This window comes from Bombus vosnesenskii, unplaced genomic scaffold (assembly GCF_011952255.1).
Source record: "Bombus vosnesenskii isolate JDL3184/JDL3185 unplaced genomic scaffold, Bvos_JDL3184-5_v1.1 scf7180000013264, whole genome shotgun sequence".
In the NCBI taxonomy this organism is placed as follows: Eukaryota; Metazoa; Arthropoda; class Insecta; order Hymenoptera; family Apidae; genus Bombus; species Bombus vosnesenskii.
In genome coordinates, this window is record NW_022882924.1 from 9,253,472 (window position 1) to 9,277,856 (window position 24,385).

General features: G+C 31.8%; 2 protein-coding genes across 8 annotated transcripts in view; one reads left to right on the forward strand and one right to left on the reverse strand.

Annotated features, from left to right (window-relative positions):
* The window catches only part of LOC117240536 (segmentation protein cap'n'collar), a 111,816-nt gene that overhangs the window by 10,682 nt on the left and 76,749 nt on the right, over window positions 1–24,385 (reverse strand). For all 7 annotated transcript variants that reach the window (XM_033506562.1, XM_033506557.1, XM_033506565.1 and 4 more), the window contains 2 exons: window positions 15,759–15,993; window positions 14,741–14,965 (listed from right to left, as the gene is read on the reverse strand). In XM_033506562.1, coding sequence (XP_033362453.1) covers window positions 14,741–14,965; window positions 15,759–15,993 — 460 coding nt within the window. The remainder of the gene's footprint in view (window positions 1–14,740; window positions 14,966–15,758; window positions 15,994–24,385) is intronic.
* Window positions 10,677–14,137, forward strand: LOC117240583 (ATP-dependent RNA helicase vasa). The gene is made up of 4 exons (XM_033506586.1): window positions 10,677–10,844; window positions 11,563–11,604; window positions 11,673–13,520; window positions 13,636–14,137. The coding sequence occupies exons 2-4, from the start codon at window positions 11,569–11,571 to the stop codon at window positions 13,720–13,722; spliced, it is 1,971 nt and encodes a 656-aa protein (XP_033362477.1). The 5' UTR covers window positions 10,677–10,844; window positions 11,563–11,568; the 3' UTR covers window positions 13,723–14,137.

Genomic DNA, 24,385 nt, shown 5'->3' on the forward strand with positions numbered 1-24,385 from the left:
TGCACTTTGTACAGACCTGTACTCTCAAAATTCATCTGTAGCGAACTAAATAGAGGAGAAGCCTTTCGAATAACCGAGGTCGCGTGACTAAGCATCTCAAATATGGATGCGATATCTGTTCGCAAACCTCGCCAAGTGATAATAAAGCACATGCGGTCGCGCACGTAACTATTAATAGCGGTAGTTTCCGACTTGATTTTGGGTGACGCTACAATGTTTTTGTTTTTAATGCTATGTTTACGTCAAACGAAACTTATTACACGGTTTTCCTGAGATTTCGTTACAATTATCGATATTTCAATCCGTAGGCGATACGTTTTTTTCGAAGATAAACGCATGAAATACGAGTACACAGAAGACGATGAGTACGCGCGATGACTGAATGGAAAATAATTTGAAACGATAGTTTAATGTACGGAGAGGGAACGGCGCACGTTTGGCAAAAGTTGCAAAACACTTCATCGGCGTTCAAGTGTTAATTAATCACGATACAAGCGCAAATTTATGCGTGCAAATAGAAGCATGACTGTAAGACAGAGAAGAAAAAAACGACACACCTGTGTAATACACGTGACACGTGACAAGCTCGAAAAGCAAATAGCCAACGCTTGTTATCGTAAATATCGAGCTAAATTCAATAGCCGTATGCTAGTTAGCCGAGTATGTCATGTGGAATGTGTAAAGAAAACAATATTACGAAATTAGAACGACAGCGCTTCACAACGTTTTATAGCGGTTTGTCCTCCAGCCGATAACCATTCGCGATATCAACATAATAATGTCGAATCGACGACCTACCATTGACGACGATATTTGTAATTTAAAATAAAAAGCAGGAAGAGAGAGAGAGAGAGAGAGATAGGCTTGAAGAAATGACCAGAACGTTATCACATATAACTGCACAATAAATCGTACGATGTAGCATGAACAGATACACTCTCGAAGGATCATTTAAATCAAGCTGTATCTTCTCGTTAAGAATCACTGAAATTGTTCATTACGCGGGAGTTATTAATTTTATAGTAATTACGATTATTTCAAATAATAAATGATTTTTTAACAAGCACGTATGATGAATCATGAAAGTATTTGATGAATGCGTTATCGCAAAAAAATTTGTATGGCCATATTACATGAAAAAAACTTTTTGAAACGTTATTAATGCTGCAATGACACATGGCTATTACGCTTATGTTGGTAAGGTTGATCTAAGGCGGAAATTAGAAGTTAGTTTTAATAAAACAAAATAGAGTTGGTTTTAATAAAACAAAATACTACATAATTTCACTACAAAATTAGTGCGTTTAATACAAGACGATTAAGAGCTGTGTTATTTGTACTTTATATGATATTGTACTTTAAATAAAAACGACTCTTTCATAAAGTATACAATGGTATTTTTGCAACGATTGTAATTAGTGGAAAAGGTGTTTTCACTAAATACAAGGAAGCTTATTAATGTAAAATGGATAACTTATTGATCAAATACTTTGATGGCTCCTGTGAAATATGTTTGCAATAACTATCTTCTAATTTCCATGTACACTTTCTAATTTTTTTTTTTTTTCAAACTTCACCGATATAAACACGATACCTGGCATTTCATTGCGACGCTAATGAAATTTCAAAATATCCCGCGAAATACATACTGAAACGAACCTTTATGGGTATATTAAGCGTTCAAATTTGCGAAATACAAAATACAAAGATTTCATATAATAATGAATATTTATAACGAAAGGAACACTTCTAAAAAAAGAGACAAAGATATTAAGCTTTCTAAACATATAACAGAAATCGTAGTGTAAAAACGTACATATTTTTGATTGCGAAAAAATGTTTTGCACGTAGACGATTTCATAGTAATTTTTCCTTGATAGAATTTAAAGACGTTTAACTCAATGTTTAAAAACACTTGTAATATCAGTAATACGATATAATTACTAGAAATGTGTTCCTCTGTCCATGTGTCGTCGATCCAATTGCAGATTGAATAAACGATATGTATGAAGTTGCAGTTTGGTTATCAACTGGAACGCGTAAAATCATGATTAAAGATAAGATTTTAGTCAGCGATGATACAGTAAATACCAATTAATACTGTCAGTATCGTCATAAAACTCTTAATCGTATTTCCATTCTAAAATTGTATTAGTGATTCTAAATAAATTATTCAAACAACTATGATTCAAATACTCTATTAATATATATATATATATATATATATATATATATATAATTGGTACGAGGATTCTTTGTAGTCGTAAATGAATACCATACCAGTACGTATCATAGCAAACTAATAAAAGAGGGATAAGGAAAAAACGAAAGGGAGAAGAAAAGGAAATTTGCAAAGTAAATGTTAGTATCTCGAACGTTATTATATTATATAATAGAATAACCTAACTACAGTGCAATTTTTTATTGAAACATAAAAAGAGATCATGTAAGTAAGACGTGAGATATCTACATAGCAAGTAGAGTACTTTGTTCTTTTGATGAAGTTAACTAATGAGAAAATTAAATTTCGTGGAACTACAATAATTGTGCAAATGAATTCAATATAGTATTAAATTTTTTTTTAAATTTATACTTTACAATTTGTCCAGCTGGACATTCGGCAAATTTTTCTAGCTTATAGTATTAAATGAACATTAAAATCGAACATCTGGTATTTTTAACAATTGTATTTTTCATTAATATCTATCTTAATACTGGATCATTAACTAGGCAATACTTAACTTTGCAATATAAGAATACATGCATATATATATATATACGTATTTATGCTATTCAAGTTCTCGTGATGTAAATCCATGATTAGAATCATGTTTGCTTTTGTTCACAATTGTCTAGTCCACATATGTTATCTAATGTAGATTATAAACATTAAATTTCATTACCTTTGTGCGATATCTTATTAATGAAATTAACGATAAAATAAGACAAAATCAAGATATTTCTAATGAGAGCAAGATTAAAGCGTTCAAGAAAAATATGGTTTCTGATTGTCTTGCAAGCACAAAGTATAAAATTATTTTCGCCACATGATTTTTAAGGATTTTTCCCTATTTATTGAAATTCACGATGAAGATAATAAAAAAATTAACAACGTTCAATTTTTATATAAAATTCATTTGCTTTGAAGTCAGTTATCTGTTATATAAAAGCCATTTGCATTATAGTTAGTTGAAATCGTCAAACATAGTCAAGCGTAGTAGTATTAAAAAATGTTAACGAAGAAGTTATTCTCTATTAAGTGATTGGAAAAATTAGGTTTCTTCTTCGTGATTAAATAATGTTTATAATTCCATTCAAAATAATTCTTTTCGTTATTTATAAATGACCTATAAATTTCCCGAAAAAAATTACCCTAAATTATAATTCTACTTTGCAAAGGATCACTAACGCATAAACATACTAATTTTTATCATTCATTCATATTGACTGAGTATATAAAAATATCTCTACGTCGTTTCTATTAAATGCAATAATAAATTTAGTAGAAGAATATTTAACTATATATCTGTTGCAGACTGAGGTGAATTATTACAAACAAGTTAATTTTACATTTGTAGTACTTGATATATATTTCTTGATACATATAATTTCTAACTTAGCATAAATTCGACAACCGCTGCATAAATGAGTTGTTCTGAGTAAACAAAGATCTCTGAGAATTGGAACTGGAATGATGTCACGCGAGACATTATAGTTTCATATTCTACAATTAAGATCTTCTTTACCAATTCATGACAAACGTCGTTCAACAAAGATCTTGACGTCTCAAATATTTTTTAACAGTTCTTGACACACTTTTGGTCAAATTCCATATATGCTATATTATTTTACCGAGTTTCAATCTTCTTTTCTTATAATTACTCGAAATATGTATCCACGTAGAAGTTCCAAAAAAGAAAATAATTCCAAAAAATTAATGTTCTATTGAGATCGAGAGATGATTATTTCAACTATAATTATAATTAAGTTACTATTAATATTATTACTATTAATATCTACTATTAATATCTACAATATTAATAGCTACTATTAACATCTACAATTGTTAATGTGTGGTATATTTAAGCACAAATTAGAAGCTATTTCGATGTTACAAATCGATCGATATACGTTCATAAGACCAATATTGTACTAATGCGGCTATGAAACTGAACAATTCTCCTGAATTGTAATCTCCCGTAAGTTGTAGCAAGAGCAACAACGACAAACAGATTGTACACACCACGGACCTTCTATTGTAAGATTTATTATATCAATAAATACAAAAACTATTTATGGGAGCAAATTTTAAATTAGCAGGTAAATTCTTTTCGCTGTCGAAAAACACAGTTTCACGAAAATTAAAGAATGCGAATTATGAGCACGTAATACTATATAGTTATTTATTTATAATGTTAAATTGCTGCGCATTACTGAGATTTTATTCTATCTTGAGCAACTGGTTGTTACTATAGACAAAAATAAATTTTACTGAATCATGTAACGGAACCGTGACTTTATTTGATATTCAATTCGCGTGATTACAAATTTAACATTTGCATAAGTGCGCGTCATTTATAGATATTAATATTCTAGAGCACTTTAATCAGATAATTATTCAAAGATAGATGTAATGTATAATATGACGTTTCTGGAGTAATCAGAAAATTATTATACAGAAAGAAAATGTTTACAATTTGCTACGCTTGATTCGTATCTATATTTTTTTTTTCTTTTTTTGAAATCATAATTCCTGTTGAAAGAACATTTTTTTCATTATTAATAATAGAAATACATTTCTTTCGATGCTTGCAAAGAAATTCCTAAACAATAAAATCTAAGACCAGCTTTAGCAGTATTATCAGATACGCTTATCATTTAGATAATTACTATATTAAGAAAATACAATTGCTTATATTTATATTCATATCTTCATTGTTTAAATGCTCCAAACAAGCTATATTTAATAAAACAATTCGAGCAATCCAATAACCCAATAAACCGAAACTCGTCCTAATTGCTTCAAGCGTCAAAGCAAATTGAATTTTATTAAACTGCCCCAATTGTTTCTCTATCATGCTCAAAGTATCTCGCTCAGGCGATCCTATATCGTTTTATAATAAAAGAAGTACTAGAAATAGCAGATAAACGATATCTTTATTCTATCGGGGTAAGTATCTGGCTACGAAACGAATCACCGGTGAGGCGAGTGAATCAATTTCGTTCTATTATTACGATCGGCTGACGAGATGCAATGGCAAAAGAAGGGAATGAGTCACTTGCCGGCTTGTGACACACATATGCGAATACAGCCGCGTTCCCGTATGCACATGTGGCAATAGCCAGGCGTACGTGTCCGCGAAACTCGTTCGAGTCCTAGCTTTAAGCCATGGATAGCAGAAGAGGATTGTCGTGCTCTACCGCGGCAGTAATCGCTCTATCCCCTTCTTCTTCCGTTACTCATCGTTCTGGCGAATCATGCAAATCACGTTTCGAGTAAACATTCGTACATATACCGTATACGTACAATACATTAATACGTCTACAATACCGTTTCTGTTTGCATTTTCGCCCGAACGCTTACGTAACGCGCGTCATAATTATCCTTAATGGGTGGCTGAATGTGTGCGATAGTATGAATATTTTGACTCGTTTCGATATTTTTCTTTCTTCGAAGTAAATGCGTTTTACTATATATTGTTCAAAAATATCTTTACATATAGTATTACGTGCACAGTATGTATCCGAATATCTGCTCATTCTTGACAAGGTGTATTAAAATTTACAAATTACTGATATAAATGAGATCGCGGTATTTTTATTTCTTGTGATTATTGTAGCTACATTTAATAGAATAAAATTGCTATAAGCATCGAACCTCGTAGAAGAACTAGTGTCATTTCTTCTCAAGCTTTTTATCTTTAAATTCTTTAACTTCTAACTGAACGATCAGCATACATAATACATTCTCATGGCCTCACCATTAAGTCACCTTAAGCGATAAGACCTATTCCAGAGAGTCATGAAATATGTAAACAGAAAGATTTCATCGGGATATATCATTTGTTTATTTTAAACTTGACCATATGTCTCGTATATCCTTTTCAATGGTACTATCACGTATCACGTGTAGTGGTTCACGAAAATATTTCAACTCATGTATATGTAGAAACTTTTCCTTCATATATTATGTATATTATTATAAAAAATGTTGTATAATATGTCGAGCGTATATATATTGGCACTATATAAGAGGTTGCTGATTCATGAAGATATGTATATTTATCATTATCGTATCAGTATCATTATTTTTGTTATTAAATCAAGTCAATTAATACGCTTTTACTTATTCATGTATAAACGATTTCACATTTAGTTATTAAGGCTAATTTTACTTATGGAACTAATAAGAAAAGATAAACGTCTCTTTACTTTTATCTTAAAATCTTTGCTACGCTTTCATTGCATTTTAATAAATTTCGTTAATTCGTTAAAAGCATACGAATTTAAGAGATATAAACGTTATATGTATTATAGATAATTAATATTCAGTGATGTAATTTATTGCCATGAACTATTTTTAGGGAAGTTTGTAAATTAATAATTTTGTTGATTTTTCCTTTAATTACTAATTCTCTATTATATTTTTTATAATAAGGTATCTATTCCTAGCTTTTATGTAAACTTTTCTAAGAATGTTTTACAGCAAATCTCAACACTGAACACACTTTTCTACATCTGGTCCGATGAAGAATTGGAGGTTTACAATACTATTGCATTTACGTTCTTCGCGCACTTCAAAAAGGTAGGCAAATGGTTTCGAAGTTTATTTTACTACTATTCAAGGACGCAAAGAACACGTGAGTCAACTGTGTGCCATTTGGGTATAAGGATGGTTACTTCGTTGTTACAAAGAACAATTGATTTGAAAAGAATACATATATTAAAAACCCTATACGAGTTTTTGTATTTATTATCGTTTATGTACTTGTTGCCGTTTATAATAATTATTTCTAATTTTCATTTCTAATTATTACGGGCCTTAATCCCTTCTCTTTCTTCATAATATTTCATACATCTTTAACAATTAATTGCAGGCTAATTTACATAAGACAGTGTTTGCAATACATAATCAAAAACATATCAAAGCTTTTACGATTACAAGTATTTCTTTATTTAATCTAATTTAGTTAAATTTGATCCAGTTTATATAGTTACTCATAGGCAATATTATACTCTAATATTTCATCAATTAACTAAAGGATAAATGTATTTGTTTTCGGAAAAATTGATCTTAAATATTAATGCTTTATGTTTCCTTCAAAATATCATCCAAGAAATGCGTTTCTATTGTAGATAATTGATAAAAAGTAATTTCTTTCGAAAGCTAAACAAGAATTCGATTCTTAAATGGATTAACAGATAGTTATAGAAAACAGGTTATATAATAGGAATTAATAGATCTTTTGTTCTTATATCAATGTACATAGATATATATTACTATTATTAGAACAAACGTGTTTTCTCTTTTTTCATCCGCTTCAACTTTCTTTTTGAATCATTTGTACCTTTTTTAATAATCTTATCTTCAAACGTTTTTCTAATGCGTAATCTTACTGAAATGCGTAATTATCCTGATCGAAATACATTAGAAGTAAAGTTGCAATTTGTGTTAAGCTTCGCCGGTATTCAGTTCATCGCTTATTATGCTAAAAACTGTTCGCATTAAAGAAATAAGGTGTACCAACCAATAAGGTTTTTACCAACTGGAATAAGTATTGTGATATATTAAAAAACAAACGATTCTTCTAACGCTGACATAAATAAATAAATAAATAAAACAATAATCTCTTAAACACTGTGGTATCCAAATATTATTTAATAAGAATCATTGTATCTGGATGTTTCGTTCAATAAACCGAATGTTTGAAAACCACAATAGATACATAATTGTACGTACTGAAAACTAGCCCTACAGCTGCTACTATGGTACATCTGCTATACTTTTTCTCTTTCACACATTCCTTTGTCTTATTCATTGTCATTGATACATGTGCGCCGCGTTTAGCGCTTTTATCTTACTGTACGGATTAACGTGTATGCATCGTTATGATGAATTGCATGATCCGAGACAAGCAGATTCATAACAGAAATGTGATCACGGTTTTGCTGTATCAATGACGTCAATTTCCAAGATGCTCTCGATCTTGCTACAATGTAATTAGCAGACTGCCGATATTTATACATTTATAAGAGATTCGAAGATGTAAAATTGCATAGGCTATATATGATATGCAAAAGATACTCAAAGTGTTCAAACCAAAGTATTTACTCGTTATATTAGTTAAAAAGTAGAACTTTTCACTGAAATTGTATTTCTTTAATTACGTCTTAGTAATGCAACTAAAATTTAAAAGATGTTCAACATTCGATAATTTAACATACATGTAGGATTTAACAAGTTAAAATAGAATGTATATTTTACGTTAGATATTTTGTAGCATTGAAAAAGAGAAAAATTATTCTTTAGACATCAGCCTTCAGAGGTTTAAAATAAGATATCTATTTTTGATGTTTCGCGCTGTGTAATGAAATTTTAAATAATAGTCAATATTGATCTAATGAATATTAATATATTATATTAAAATACTAAAATGATCAATGAATTTCGTTATTTTTTTTTTACAAGTAAATAAATGAAATAATTTTTTATTTTACTTTCTAATTGAATTTTCATAATTTAATGCTTATATAATAAGCGTAGTGCATGAACCAAATATATTATACTATATATTACCAACTTTAATTATTTTATTTTTGCACATAAGTCTAACTGTCTTTACAGTAAAGATAAGAATACAAGAGCATATACGTTAGAGTTATATATTGTTAGTGATTAAAAATGAAAAGAGAACATCCATCTAAAACATAAATAAAAGTTTAACAAGGAGTTCTTTCATCGATGGAATTGTAAAAAATTATTTTAGACGAATAATTCATAATGGCTCATGAAAAGTTGTGAATTTTAATATTATTAAAATGCGTTTAAAAGAACTATTTTTATTTTATTTTTTATTATTTTGTTTATTCTGATAATCAATTTATAACATTATTAATGTTAAAAAACATTATATATTTGTTTGCTTTCTCAAGTATGTAGATATTCCTTCCCTGAAATGATGTGAAAAAGGCAAAATTCTACTAGAAAGGTGTTGCGATCTTATCTATTATGTTGTGATATTATCTTTAAGCCTGTATATTTGTAAACGTTGAAGTACAATATTTCTGCAAATGTTCACTAAGAAGTAACATTGTTACATGAAAGTGTTATATAAGAATCAAAGTTCAACTTATATTCCTAAGTATAAATAAAAATGTAATGGTAATGATTTAACTAACAATAAATTTGCACAATCATCACAGCAAACTAGAAAGGTAGCATTCATTAAATAATTATTTTTATGATACTATATAAAAATTACGAAAATAACATCAATAGAAATTTGAACAGATAGTAAAATAGCAGCTATTTAGTGATAATATACAATCTTTATTTATTATTTAAAGTTTTATTAGGTGACAAAAAAATATTATCAACTGGCACTGAGAGTGTACTATATATATAAATGTCGATATTTCTAGAAATGCTTTTCTTTATCTTTTAATGTATATGTAATATTTTTATGTATGTTTCGTTTTAAATAATTTGTTTTATTATAATATAGACATAGTAATCAAGTTGATAAAAATTGTTAAATAAGGTAGAAATTATTCTAGAATGTGTGCAATGTTAATGTTATATAAAGGATATATTTTGCAATTTGAGTGAAAGAAATGATTTGGTATATAAACATTTATAATTATGATGCTATAATCATTTGCGGCTATTGTAAACTTAACGTTCTCTGAAGATATCTATATAAAAGTTAATCGACAGGAAATTGCAACCACATTGTATACAAAGAAAACTTGACCTTGAATATTATTGGCCTTTTATCTAAAGCGACTCTGGCACTTGTTTTCGTATGGTTTCTAAATGTAAGTAACTGATTTTTAGATAGATATTTCCCTTCAACTGACTTAAAAGATTCCACAATAAATAATGTACTTTTTATCTTTGCTGTAGTAATAAGTAATACAATTTTGGTACTAGAATATCATCAAGTACGTAAATACTTAACATACATTGTAAAATAACTCAGGAAATAAAGAAGCAAATACTACCAAAATATAACTTTGAAATAATTTTATGAAAACCAAAGATGTTTACTGACAATTATAAACAACACCATACAAATATTAAGATCATTTTAGATTTCCAAAATTATTATAAAGTATCGTATCATTTATTTGTTCGAAAATTATGTTACCTTTGTTTAAGAAACTGTTTACATTAAATTTTTCATTTATACATTATTCTTCTAATATATTTCTAATAAAAATATAACATTTTCAACAAATTATTATTTTAATAATTTATTATTTGTATTTGAAGTGGATATGTGTAAATCTGAGAAAGGTATAGGTTCGTTAATACCTTACTACGATGTTGAACAAGCTAAATGCAATGTGGATAGCGCATGCGCACTGCTTCAAAACTCGATAGTTTATTCCCGAGAATCGGTTTCCTTTAAGTTGGCTGCTCTGTCATCTCTTTGTTCGTACTGGCAACAGTTCGTACTGGTAATACTGTCTATTCTACTCTTACGGTTGGGTGGTCTCATTCGTCTTTCGACAGTTCAAAAGAAAAACGATCTGTTATATTGATCTGTACGACGCACGACTCTCTTAATTGCAAGCTTAATTGAAATTTTCGCTTCTATTCTTCTATCAACAATCAAAACGTAAGTATCGTTAAACTAGACTAGCTTTGTTCATGGTTAATAGTAATCAGCCATGTTTGCCGGTAATCATGTTTTCTTTTACTTTTACATATCATATTTACTACGCGCTAGAGAACAAGATATTTAATTAGTATTGATTGTCATTTATATGTGCTTAAATAAAACAGATGAAGTAGAGATGAAGTGAAGTAGAGATCAATATTATAATTAGTGTATAATTAATAGTTTTACAAATATATGTTTTGCATTTCAACGCATACAAATAAAGCCATAGTACAAAGGGAGATCATTAAGTCAAAGAAAAAAAAACGGTCTGTTCTGTTCTCTAACTTTTTTTGAAGTTCTGTGTACATGATTGGTGTTTATATTGTGAGAGATATAGCTTACAGTTTGTATCGATCTCTATTTGCACGAATTACTAATTTAAACTGATGCCCTTGTAAACCGGTTGTAACGGAAAGTATTTTGGAATGTTCACGAAATAAAAGTAAATAGTATAATAAATATCAATTGTAATTTTCTAAATATATGTATGTATATGAACTATATTTATTATTTAGATTATTTTTATTAAATTTTGTTTATAATATTTTCAAAGTGTTTTATTTCAAATTGGAATATTATCTTTTAATTATTGTCTTTTAAATTAGATTATTGTTGTTTATTACGTAGACTTTTCTCTATTCTTATTGTAAAATAAAAATAAAATTTGTTATAGGATATAATGGATTCTGGATGGTCTGATGAACCTCAAACTTCTGTAAGTATTAGAATTTCAATACTAGAACAGTTTATGATAATAAAAATGATTGTCATTTTTTATATTAGTATGACAGTAATGGACGTAGTTATGGAAAAGGACGAGGTTTTATACCTCACAACAATAATAATATCAACAATAGTAATATCAACGAAAATGTGTGGGATTCTAAAGACACAGAAAATATCAAGAATGAGCAATCTGATACTGACAAATTTTGGCAATCTGCTGATGGTTATGATTACAAAGTAACAACCAGTAAAGTGGAAAAAGACGGAGAAGGAGGAGGAAAAGATGGAGAAGGAAGAGGTAGAGGCAGAGGCAGAGGGAAAGGCAGAGGCAAAGGAGGGGAAGGAGGAGGAAGGGTTGGTCGAGGAAGAGGTACATTTAAAAATAGGGATGGAAATGATAATGATAATAATGATTACAGAAGAAATAATAATTATGAAGATAATGCTGATGATGGTAATCAGAATGACCAAGATGGTAGATCAAAAAAAACAGGTGTTGCACAAAGCAGTTGTGCAGGAATGTCACAGAAACCTAGAGAACAGTATATTCCACCAGATTTACCCAGTGATGAGAAAACCTTATTCAGTAATGGTGTTGAAATGGGCATAAATTTTGATAAGTATGACTTTATTGGTGTTAAAGTAACTGGAGAGGATCCACCTCCGCAAATAGAAAGTTTTGAAAATAGTGGTCTTAGACCCCTTCTTTTAAACAATATAAAAAGATCAGGATACACAAAACCTACTCCAATACAGAAGAATGCCCTTCCAATTATAATGGCTGGTCGAGATTTAATGGCTTGTGCACAAACAGGTTCAGGAAAAACTGCTGCATTTTCAATTCCCATTATAAATATGTTATTACAAAGAGATGCTGATCTAGGGTTATCCATGTCATACTGTGAACCACAAGCTCTTATCATATCACCTACTCGAGAACTTACTATGCAAATATGGCACGAGATTGTTAAGTTTTCATACGGTTCATTTATGAAGGCTGCAGTTGCATATGGTGGAACATCTGTTATTCACCAAGGGGGAAAGCTTTCTAAAGGTTGTCATATACTTGTAGCAACACCTGGAAGGTTATTAGATTTCATAGAAAGAGGAAGAATTAAGTTTTCTTCCCTACAGTTTCTTGTATTGGATGAAGCTGATCGTATGTTAGACATGGGGTTTTTACCTAATATTGAAAAGATTGTAGATCATGAGACCATGCCCACGATTAACAGGCAAACATTAATGTTTTCTGCCACCTTTCCTGATGAGGTACAGCATTTGGCAAAAAGATTTCTAAACAATTATTTGTTCGTCGCAGTTGGTACCGTAGGTGGAGCTTGTGCAGATGTGGAACAAAATTTTTATGAAGTTGTCAAGGGTAAGAAGAAAGACTTACTTAAAGAAATTTTACAAAGAGAACACGATGCTGGTACTTTACAAGGTACTTTGGTGTTTGTTGAAATGAAGAAGAAGGCAGACTTTATTGCAGTCTTCTTGTCCGAGAGTAATTATCCTACTACCAGTATTCATGGTGACAGATTACAGAAACAAAGAGAAGAAGCATTAGCTGATTTTAAAAGTGGGAAGATGTCTGTTTTGGTAGCTACGGCTGTTGCCGCTAGAGGTTTAGACATAAAGAATGTGGCACATGTTATAAACTATGATTTACCAAAGGGAATCGACGAATATGTTCATCGAATTGGAAGAACCGGTCGTGTAGGAAACCGAGGAAGAGCGACTTCCTTTTTTGAACCTGATGATGATGCACCACTACGTGAAGATCTTATTAAAATATTGAAACAAGCAGAACAACCTGTTCCAGATTGCTTGTTGAATGGAAGCTCGAACAGAAACTATTTGCCAGGAAGAGGTACAAACAGATATGGAGGTGCAGACATTAGAGAGGTGTGTAACTTTCTCCATTATCATACTGTAATTGTATATGTAATTTATATTTTATATGATAAATATGCAGTAGCATTTAAAAGATGAATAATAATGTATATTTCTTTTTGTACAGTATGTAAGCGGATATGCCACAGCAGTGTATATGTCACCTACAGCAATGAGGCCGCAAATAGCAGTCGAGCCAGAAGAGACGTGGTAGAAAGTTTCTCTTTTTTTTTGTTTACATACTTTTTGGTATTATTGTTAGGAACAAGGTAGTATGCTTTGTTTCTTTATTCCATAAGTCAGAGGTACAAAGAATTTTCTATTCATTAAAGCTTAATATGTTTAATAGTATTCTTCAAAGAAGATTAATAGTAAGTTTGTCTTTTATCTAACCAAATCGTGATTGATGTTTGACTGAAACGAACCAGACTGGATTACTACGTACCTCTTTAGAGTTATAAGTTATGTATAAGATCATATAATGCTACTTTTTGTTGATGCAATATGATACGCGATTTCCGAGAAGATGCGTATTCGTAGATACAGTTTAATACACTGCGTTGATCGTACAAATATTAGTTTTTAAGAACAAATAATAACTTCATGGTAACCACTTGGAAACAATAGTTTATTTTTATGAAATGTTACTCTTAAAATATTATATTATATTATATTATATTATATTATATTATATTATATTATATTCAGTGTTTTGTACGTTTCTTTTTATAATAAAAAATGCAATGACCAAATGCCTTATTTTGAATATCTTTTTAGTCATTTTTACCAAAAATATATTTACTATATAAATTTCGATTTCATATTAACATGTATTTTTACGATATATGTATATGGGGTCTTAACTTATATACGGAAAACAAATTAGAAATTATTATTATTACTATTATTGGAAAGAAATTTTCATATTAGTTCGCGTAAATACATATGTAACATATAAATGTATATGTCTATATAAAAAGAGATATTTTTTTCGAGATATTAAAAGAGATTTTTTAATAAAAATTATTTTATTTACATTTTATAAAATTTTATAAATTAAAAAAATATTTTATACATATATTAGGTTTTAAAAATAATTAAACTTTTATATTAGCTTATAGCATTATAGGGGATGAAAATTCAATCAGTAGTGAATGAATTAAGGAATCAATATAAATGATTACGTACGTATATAATTCATAAATAATTTAAAAAATAAATTTTGTACATACCATCATTCATCGCCATATCCATCAGATGTAAATCCTCATCATTAAGGAGAGATGAAAGAAAACCATCGGTGGTTTGATTGATCGAATCGGAAGTTGGTGTATGGTAGTACATCATATCCGCCGGCTCGGATTTATAAGCTGCTCCACTTTCTGCGCCCATCGGTTCGCTACTGTTTGTTAAATTCATTGACGTTGCTACGGCCGAACCCAGATTAGATGACCCACCTGTGGCAATTAGTATTTTAGTTCCAAAAGATTAGGTAATTATTAACATTTGTTTTTCTATCCTGCCATTTTTATTATATTGATAGCATTAACAATATAATAATACTATTAGTTAATTCTAATACTTATAAGAATATCATTTTAGACATTTTTTAAAAACTTTAATACTTCTAATAATATACTATAACATTTAGGAAAATGTTCAGTATCATTTAGATAGCGTCTGTTTAAAACAATATGTAAAGATTGATCAAATAAAAATGTGAGAATTAGGTCTTTTATAAAAATGATGCATTTTATCTTACAATATTTCAGGAAATCTACTAATGAATCATTTTTAATACAGATGTTTGCATTTACATATATTTGGTTTCCTTTAATTGAAAAATAAGATTTTGTAAAAGACGAAATATTCTCATATCTCATTTCTTCAAGATTAACAAATTATCGTATAGAAAAATATAATACAAATGGTTACTTCCTAATAAGTTGACGTATGCCCATAATTTGTCGTATTTATTTCGTTTGATAATTACAGATTTGTAAATACTTTTGCATGTATTTTAAAATACGACATTTATTTAATTTTTCTTAATATATAAATTAAGTTATGTATAAAATGACCTATTTTTGGTATATTTAAAAGCCATTTAGAAATTATATAAATATATAAATATACACACACATTGTATATGTACATCTTATAGAGAAGAGACACGCGGAACTTGATTTAATTTATATAAGTATAAATTTTTGTGTAATGAAAGTAAAATGTTTAATGTAGATCACTCACCCACATTGTGATACGGGCTCGTCGCATTAAGATCACCGACCGGTGGGGCCAAAGTAGCATTGTGAAGCAATACATTACGTTGTGCTTCATAATGACTGTGGCTTATACCGTGCCCTGGGTATCCAGGATGTGCCGGATGTGCAAAGTGATCTGGTGCACCAGGTAGCGATAAAAGAGATGCTAGATCTTGCCACCGTTGTTCCATACTCATTGCACGCATAAATGGCATGCGACCCTGAAGCATGCAAATTACAAATTAGCACATTTTCCACCTTCATATATTCTAACAAGCATTAATAATTGTATCAAACGATAAAAATACTATATATATATATATTATAACGTTTTATTTTTCTATTCGAAAGGAATTTACTGCTCTTCAAAAAATTGTACACGCTAAAAAGAAAAACAAATACAATTTTCGAAAAGGATTTTCTATTTTCAAACAATGCAACGCGAACCACCCATATTTACTGCAATAATAGAAAGAATAGATCGAGTATAAACCAGATGCGCTACTCGAAAATAATACAAATCTTGAAATGTTTGACCTCCGGAGATTCCTGGGCATTGAGATATCGCGACTGATTTGTCTTCAGGGTGTTTCCACCTCGTTGAAATTGCAAATGTCTGGACTTGGTTGAAGCATGTGAGACTGGATGGGAAATGACCTGAAGAAGTTATATTGACCATCTTGAGGACGGGGGATGGAAATACGGTTTTAAAAGGACTCTTAGCCTTTTATATACTCTGTTTGTTTCACGCGAATGCCAGTTAGAAAAAGAACCAGTAAAAGAAACATCAAATTTTACTTTTTCTCCAAATATCTTACATGTTTCGAATATTTCCTTCGTTATTTCAGGATTTAAATTTTCCAGTAAAATATAGCTTCTCGCAAATCAAATGCTATATTTAATCTTTATTACGATATAAAAGCAATCAAAGATGTTGAAAACAATTGTTGTAAAAACAACAGGCATACATGAACACATTTTATTTCAATAATTACATTTATATCAAATAAAATCTATATATCGTAAGAATTACGCTCTCTTTATATCGTGTTGTCATTGATTCATGTATCAATCCACTGTCACGTCTACAAAATTCCGCGGCTATCGAACCTGTCAAATCTCAAATCGGTGGATGTTCGGATTCTAGCAAGATAGAAACCCTGCTGATCGCGTAGGTGTTGGCCACACGTAAGGTCGGGCAAGATATTAATGACTTTGGTATACCACGTGTCAAATGTATCTTTCCGGCTGTGTAAGAATGCACACCGATCATGATCAAATGTCAAACCATGCGTCAAGTATGGAAATTACGAGCAAGAAAAATTTTTATTCAAAGAATGATATTTCAATACGATAAGGAGAACAATTTCGTAGTCCATACGATCATAATTCAATAAATGAATTGCCCGTGTAATGAACGAATTATACAATGAAATATCTTCAAATTTAATAATTTTGATATCTCTTTAAAGAAACGATTAGGTTTTTAAGCATAAACTTTAAAGTAAGCGACCTTACATTTGTATACTACGTATATAATGTACAAGAATATTATCCACTGTATGAAGAATTCAAATAAATTAAATTGTATTTTTTGTTTTTTCAATAAACATTATAGCACAAGAGATAAAAAGACATATGTAATCTGGTTGCTTACAAAATGACCTAGTCTCCACTGAACGAGAGTTAATTTATCTCCTTTATCCAATCTGATACCATCGAGCGTATGTAGAAACACGATATTTCTCGTATCAAAAATATATTCAATGAACACGTTAATACGTTTTCTTTCTTACGTTTCGTCGAAAGAATCTGTGAGTTATTAACACCGCTATCTTCCCTCTAACAACACACGTAATATTAATACAAGACTTGCTCTTGGCTCCATAAATCTCAAGTAACACAGCGAGTGTTAAAATGGTACAGGAACGCGTAGTAAAACGTCGGCGAGAAGTTCGCCAGGGCAACGGAACGGCATGGCAGGAACAGCAGGAAAGAGCTTGGCGCGGCGAGTTGCGCGTAAGTACAGTAGTGGCCAGTGGCGCTTAATGCACGTTGGTATTGTCGCTAATGCATCGGGCCGCAAGAAGAAGATGAATAGGGAAGCTGGCGTAGCGCGGATCCGGCGCGATTGTTGTTCGGCCGCATCAATCAGTCGCCGGTGCAATCTGTCGAGCGCGACGCCTTTAAGGTGATTCTCGCTTGTCAGCGCATCTGTCGGCTGTAGGCCGCGAAATGTAGGACGAGACGTTTGTTCCGCGACGATTTGTCCTGTACGGAGGCGCGCGGGTTTTCTAATGGCCGCAGCTTTACGCTCGTTCTGTTTCGATGCAACGCTCATGATTGAGCCGCTACGGGGAGAGAGAATGAAAAAAAAAAAAAGAAAAAAGAGAACCTTCTACACGCGTTTATACCGTTTCCAAGAACGCCGCTGAGAATTTGACACGCGCACACCAGTGGCCAGTTCACCGTGCTTAAACAATTTCTCATGGTCTTTCTGGCACTCGGTTTTCGGAGATCGGTGCTATTTCTATCGCCGCGCGGTTGTTGCACCTTCAGGAAATCATTTTATCATCTATTTCATGCGTTTACCGTAACGTTCGGTTACGGTTCTGATTTTTGGATCACCGCTCTTCCGTTGCAACAGAAATAAAAATTTGCCCGTTCTTCGGTTACTGTTTCGGGCATTTATGTTAGGGGGGGAAATGAGAATGTGTTCGCTGAGCTGTAAGAATATCGATTATCGGCAATCTTTTTGTAACATTTTGCTGCGGATATTTAAATGTTTATATTCGTTTCAAATATCCTATTACTAATATCATACTTCTTCGCACTTTGCTGGAAATATCAAAATATCTAAGATTTTTGTGTCCTTTCCTCCTTTTATGGTATATCGAATACATTACGCAAAAACTTAACTCAAACAGTTTGTACGTTACGTTACTTCTTTGCACTCTAGTCCAGAAAATAAATTGCTCAGACGATAAATGGAGACATTAGAACTTCCAAACACCATTGTTACTTAACTATAACTTTCGAACTGTGGATCCTTGAATGTTTGAAAAATTTCACGACATCGAGCTAAATTTTTGAATATACATATGCCAATGCCAAATATGATCTTCGAATATTGTATGCGTTTCTCCACTAGACTACTGCTGCTCATGATTTATGTATCAACATCATACACATATACTTCATACACATATACTATACTATATATATTCGCGTAAGTACCATACGTGTACATACGCATATCTAGAAGCGAGGTGCACGATCTTGCTTCGCGTATAGGAGATTCCGTCACAAGCCATATGAATCTGCGAGTCTGTGAGGAAAGAGATCTGCGAGCGAACAGATGTTTGAAACGCGCTGTCGAGGACTCGCTAGTTTCTTCCGAGCTCTCTCTTCCTCCTTCCTTCGTCTTCTTAAATCTGTTTTCTATTCCTCTCTCTTTTTCCTCTCTTTTTCATAAATTTCTATCTTTACGCTTTTAATCCTTTCTGCGAACTAATCGAATAAGAAAATGATCGTATTTATTCGCAAAAGGTATAATCTTGCACACTCGAAAATATAACACGTTCGTACGCCGGTAACTTAACCATCTTTCAAGATATTCGGGACAACAATATTTCAATAACTCGATACACGTAACGAATATTTTAATAATAAAGATATTTCAATTTATCAATTGAAAGCTGAAGCCCTTTTTGATCTTTCGAAATATTTCGTCGAAGTTGCTCGTTAAAGTTGCATAATGTTTTTTTTTTTTTTTTATCAATGTTATCGAAAATTTCGTTTACCTAGGCGAAAGAGAATCGATTTTGATTTATTCTTAACCTCGCTTCATAATCTCACGTACTTCTGTGCATTGCTGTTAATGCAATTGATTCAAATTGAAAGGCACGACAGCGATCAAGCAGGTATTTGATACCTGCCAGCATCGTTTACCCTAACGTCCGCGTCCCTTCGATCCTTGATCGCTTACCTACTTTTTTACCGTGCCACATCGTTCATGTTTTCGTACGTGACTGCCAGTAAAGTTCGTTTCTGTCACGAAAGTTGTGAATCAAAATATTGGGGGATAGCGATTCAATCCCTCGCACTTTACAGCCTATAAAAAAATATTTTGTTTCTCATATTCGTCGTTTCGTCTTACTTATTTAAAATTGTTTACGTTCGTTACGTACGAACGCGTTAAATTCGTTTGTTATCGATTTACTAAAAGTCAATCTTATATACACACCTACAAGCTTTATTACATAAAATTCGATAATATTCTAATTCTATATGGTTAACAGAGCATTGCATTGTTTTAAAATAAATACATTTTTTTACAGCAGCCTATAATATCTGTATCTTTTACTTTTATTTTTGCGTTTCGAGTTCAGTATTGTAATCCACTAAGTATAATTAATAAAATTAACCGGAGCATTGAATCTCCTTCGAATAAGTACTCTTTTTATTCACACGATATTCTACGTTTCCACGCTCCTTCTCAATTTGATATTCTGTTTCAACGCAGTTAACACAATCAATCACAGCACGACCGTTTTTTTTGGTTTTAAATTTGTTTCCACGTTTTGAAACTCGACTTGTAAAATAATGTAATTTTTACCAACAAAAAAAAAACTTATAATTTCGATATATTGAGAAATTACGAGAACGATAAAAAATAGAAAAGAGAATAACACTTTGTAAAATTGCTTCCTTTTAATCTGAAATCCTAAATTGCTGTACGTTTATTCGGAGGATAATTCGAGGATCGAAATTGTATTAATTATATTCGCATTTCTACGACTATCAAGCATGGAATTATCTTTACTCTTTAGACTTACGGAGGAGCTTGATGATTGCACAAAGAGGTAAATTCGTTTCACACATCTTAGATAGCTCATACCGCGACGCATTATGTATTTCACAGTGCATAAGTCCAGCAGCTGTTTGGAATCTCTGACGAACGGAACGGACTGTGACGCCCCGTCGCGTTTCTTGGTTCTTGGTGAAAATTGCTTGATCGTTGTACAAGAGTATATAGACTCACGTACCTTGAAAACGCGCTAAAAACTGGACTTTCCTTATAAAATGATCAGATGGTCGTCGCGTCTCGTGCGAAAGACGTGGAAATAATTTTCTCGTAATGGATTTGTCGCGAGCGAATTTTTCGTGTTGGAACAAAAAGATTGACAATTTTCTACTAACTCTTTGCCAAATGCATGTGGCAAAAACTACGTGTTAAAAGTGCGCTCGATACAAGGAGCTTTTAGAAGATAAAAAGTCATCAATAATCAACGAGACGAAAAAAATGAAAGGAAGAGAATAATCTTACGAGACTGGAATCTTCGTAACGTTTAGTAAGCGTACATCGTGCGAATAAGTATAAAAAAAGTCGAAACTGTTCTGTACGTTTTATAGCCTATCTGATATGGTTAAAGCGAAAAGTTGACTTTGTAAGAAATTCAGATGAAAAGATAATGTGCAATATGTCGAGTATACTCGTAAAAATGGTAAACACGTGGAAACGAAAACACTTGGTTTCGTCATATCGAAACTACCATAACGTTTCTCGAATATGTCGTTTACAGTTTACAAAAACTTGTACCATTTATCGTCAAATTGAATATAATTTAAATAAATGAAATGTAATTTAAGTAGGAAAACGTTTGCTTGTGCTGTAAGACAAAAAAGCGGAGAAAAAAAGAATCGAAACGTAATGTATGAAACATATGTAGATTTTTATCCCGGTTTGATGAAAAAGTTGTGCAGTGTTTCATTCAGGTATTCGACTTTATCACATCATCGTGTCTTTTCGATTAATCATGAAAACAAAAATATTTACTAAATTATCTATTTCATAAATTTGGCCACGTTAAGGGAACATCGAATTGTTATAAATTGTAAGAGAAAACGTGTAATATGACACTGTCGAATGGGGTGCTGATATCCAAAAGGTATTCTTTGTTACCAAAAACTTTTTTAACATTCAATGTCAAATTGGTCAAACTATCTATAATAGATCGACTTTATCGAAAACCTATTTGAGTTATAGAAAGGATGTTATCACTGATGTTATGTTCTGTATGTACTTTAATTGTTTTTTTAACGTTGCTTTAAAAAGCTTGTGTAAACAGGTTATACGATAAAGATATCTATAACTCAGAGTTAGCCTGATATCTTTATATCTAATGTATTTATTCCATTTATCAATATAAATAATTTAAATTTTAAAGTAAATAAAAATCACTGTCCCACTCACTATCAACAATTTTATCGCTCGTTAAAGAGTAACCGAAAAATATGTAGCACATGGAACGAAAGCAAAGTGGGCGATAGTTAACCGAATACAATAATCTCGACGCCAAGTATACTATCGACAAAATACAAGTAATTAAAGATACGCAGAGAAAGCATGTGCATTACTTATGGTCGGCGGTATACTCTCATGGCTAATGGGCCAAGATATTAATTATGATTCATTCAGATAGTCATCAGATTAATGCACACTGGCATGGGTTACCGCGGCAGGCTCGCGCCAAGTCCTTCAAGTATCGCCACAAGTGCATCCTAATGCCTCGGTCGGTCTCCCTCTTTCCTTCAGCTTCTCATTTCCATATTACATACCTCGTTTCTCTTATTAATTTCGTCTTACGACTCTGCTCGCTCGCGATCCAACATACTCGCCACTATCTTTCAGGCCGTAGCTCTCGGATCGCCCTCTCTCACGATCTCGGTTCTTTTCTGTTCCTTTATCTTGCTTCATCTCCATCTCGATCTCCATCTCGATTCTCCGTCTCTATTTCTACTTCAAGACGCGCTTTCTTTCCTCTCTCCAATCGTAACTCGATGTTGCGTGTAAATATTATGGAAAGTCCAAGGATACTTGGAGGGTTCTTCTTCGCCGTTCAAGGTTCTAAGCAAATATCCAAGTGGCATAGTAAATAAAGCGCTACCGCTCCTCTCGGTCTGGCAAATCCTTGTAGAAAGATATGCAACACCAAGTCCGTCGATCACGGTCAAAGGTCGGCCTGAACTTTTATAATTCCACGATGACCGGTGTCTAAGTGCTTGTCTAACTTTGTGTCGTTGCGAAACGTTAAGAGGAATCGGCGTATCAAACGATAGATGAGTTTTATTATCTGTTCGGTATTTCGTTAGGCGATTCCATTCGTTTATATTGACGGGAATTAGCAGAATGTGGTCATTCGTCGTCCTTCTTTTGTTTTCTTTTCTCTTTTCATCAGCGTTGTCTCGTGTGAGTGAACCTAGAAATTTTTTGTTCCCATACGTTTTCATTTTGTTTATATGCACAAACAAGGTTATTTCTCTAAGTATAAATACATATTTGTGCTTGTCTTAATCTTTACACGTTTCATGTCATATCCTTTACGTGTATAAAACAACAGTAAATAAATATTCAAAGAAATAGTAGCATAGGGTGGTAAAGATATATTTAAATGCGTATTTTTTTTTTTAAGAATTTTCTATGTTTCCATCGATTGAAAAATGTAACTTTCCCAAAATGAGAACATTCAATTTTCTGTACAGCTCTTTCTTTGAAAAAGGATCTTACATTTGAATCGATCCGAAAATGTACTGTTTTTAAGATAAGAAAAGGATTTGCTATTTGTATTATATTCGTCGTGAATTATTTATAGAAAAGTAAAAACACATATCTTTGGGTATTTACCAGTATATAAATTATTATTTTTCGAATTTGCACGAAGATATTTAAATTGTTTTGCACTTGTATTTTCCAACTACTTCCATCAGCGCCGGAGGGCTGCGGCTGTAATTACTATTGCATTCTGATGCGCTCAGGTTCGTTCTCTCGTTACTTGCGCGGATCTCTTAAAGTTGCTTTTTGTAATTCCTGCTCGTTACCCACGTATAGAGCATCGTTGGCTTCTCTCGCTTTATTTTTAATCATACGATATTATTTCCGAACTTATTTGGAATAAACCTAAAGCCATTTTATGCTATTCTCTGTAACTTGGATATTTCATTGTTCTTGTTTTGTCATTAGGTCGATCAAAAAGATCTATGGTTTTTGCTGCTGAAGGAAATCGGAGAAATTAAAATCATCTTAATCTCTAGAACTATTCGATAGACATAAAAGTTATTAATATATTGCTATGAACTTTAATTTTCTATTATGCAGTTCGAAAATTTCAAGTATCAAATGCAAAATACATGTTATAATGATTTCTTTTACGATCAAGTATGAAATGTGTGCTGCAACCTTACGAAGATTTATTGTGTTGGAACAGAATAAATTGGTGGTGATATTGGTCTAGAGAAAGTTAAGGTACAGGAAAAATATTGGTAGCTCACAAAGGATAAATGGCGACGAGTCGTAAATATCTCCCACCTAATTAGCACTTAAATCCTTTTTTGGAGATCCCTTTTTCTGTCAAAACTGTGGACGTTTAAGATTTTTCACCCTTTACTGCCGAAGATGGAAATATTTTCACTGTGAAGCCATAAAGTACCTGCCCCAAACCTTCACGGTCGATACCTGCGGATCTCACGAAGGGTTCGGCTTCTGGTTAAGCTTCTACATGGAGAAAAATTATGGAAGCTGAAGGGCTGCTTAACAGTATTACCATTTTCGAA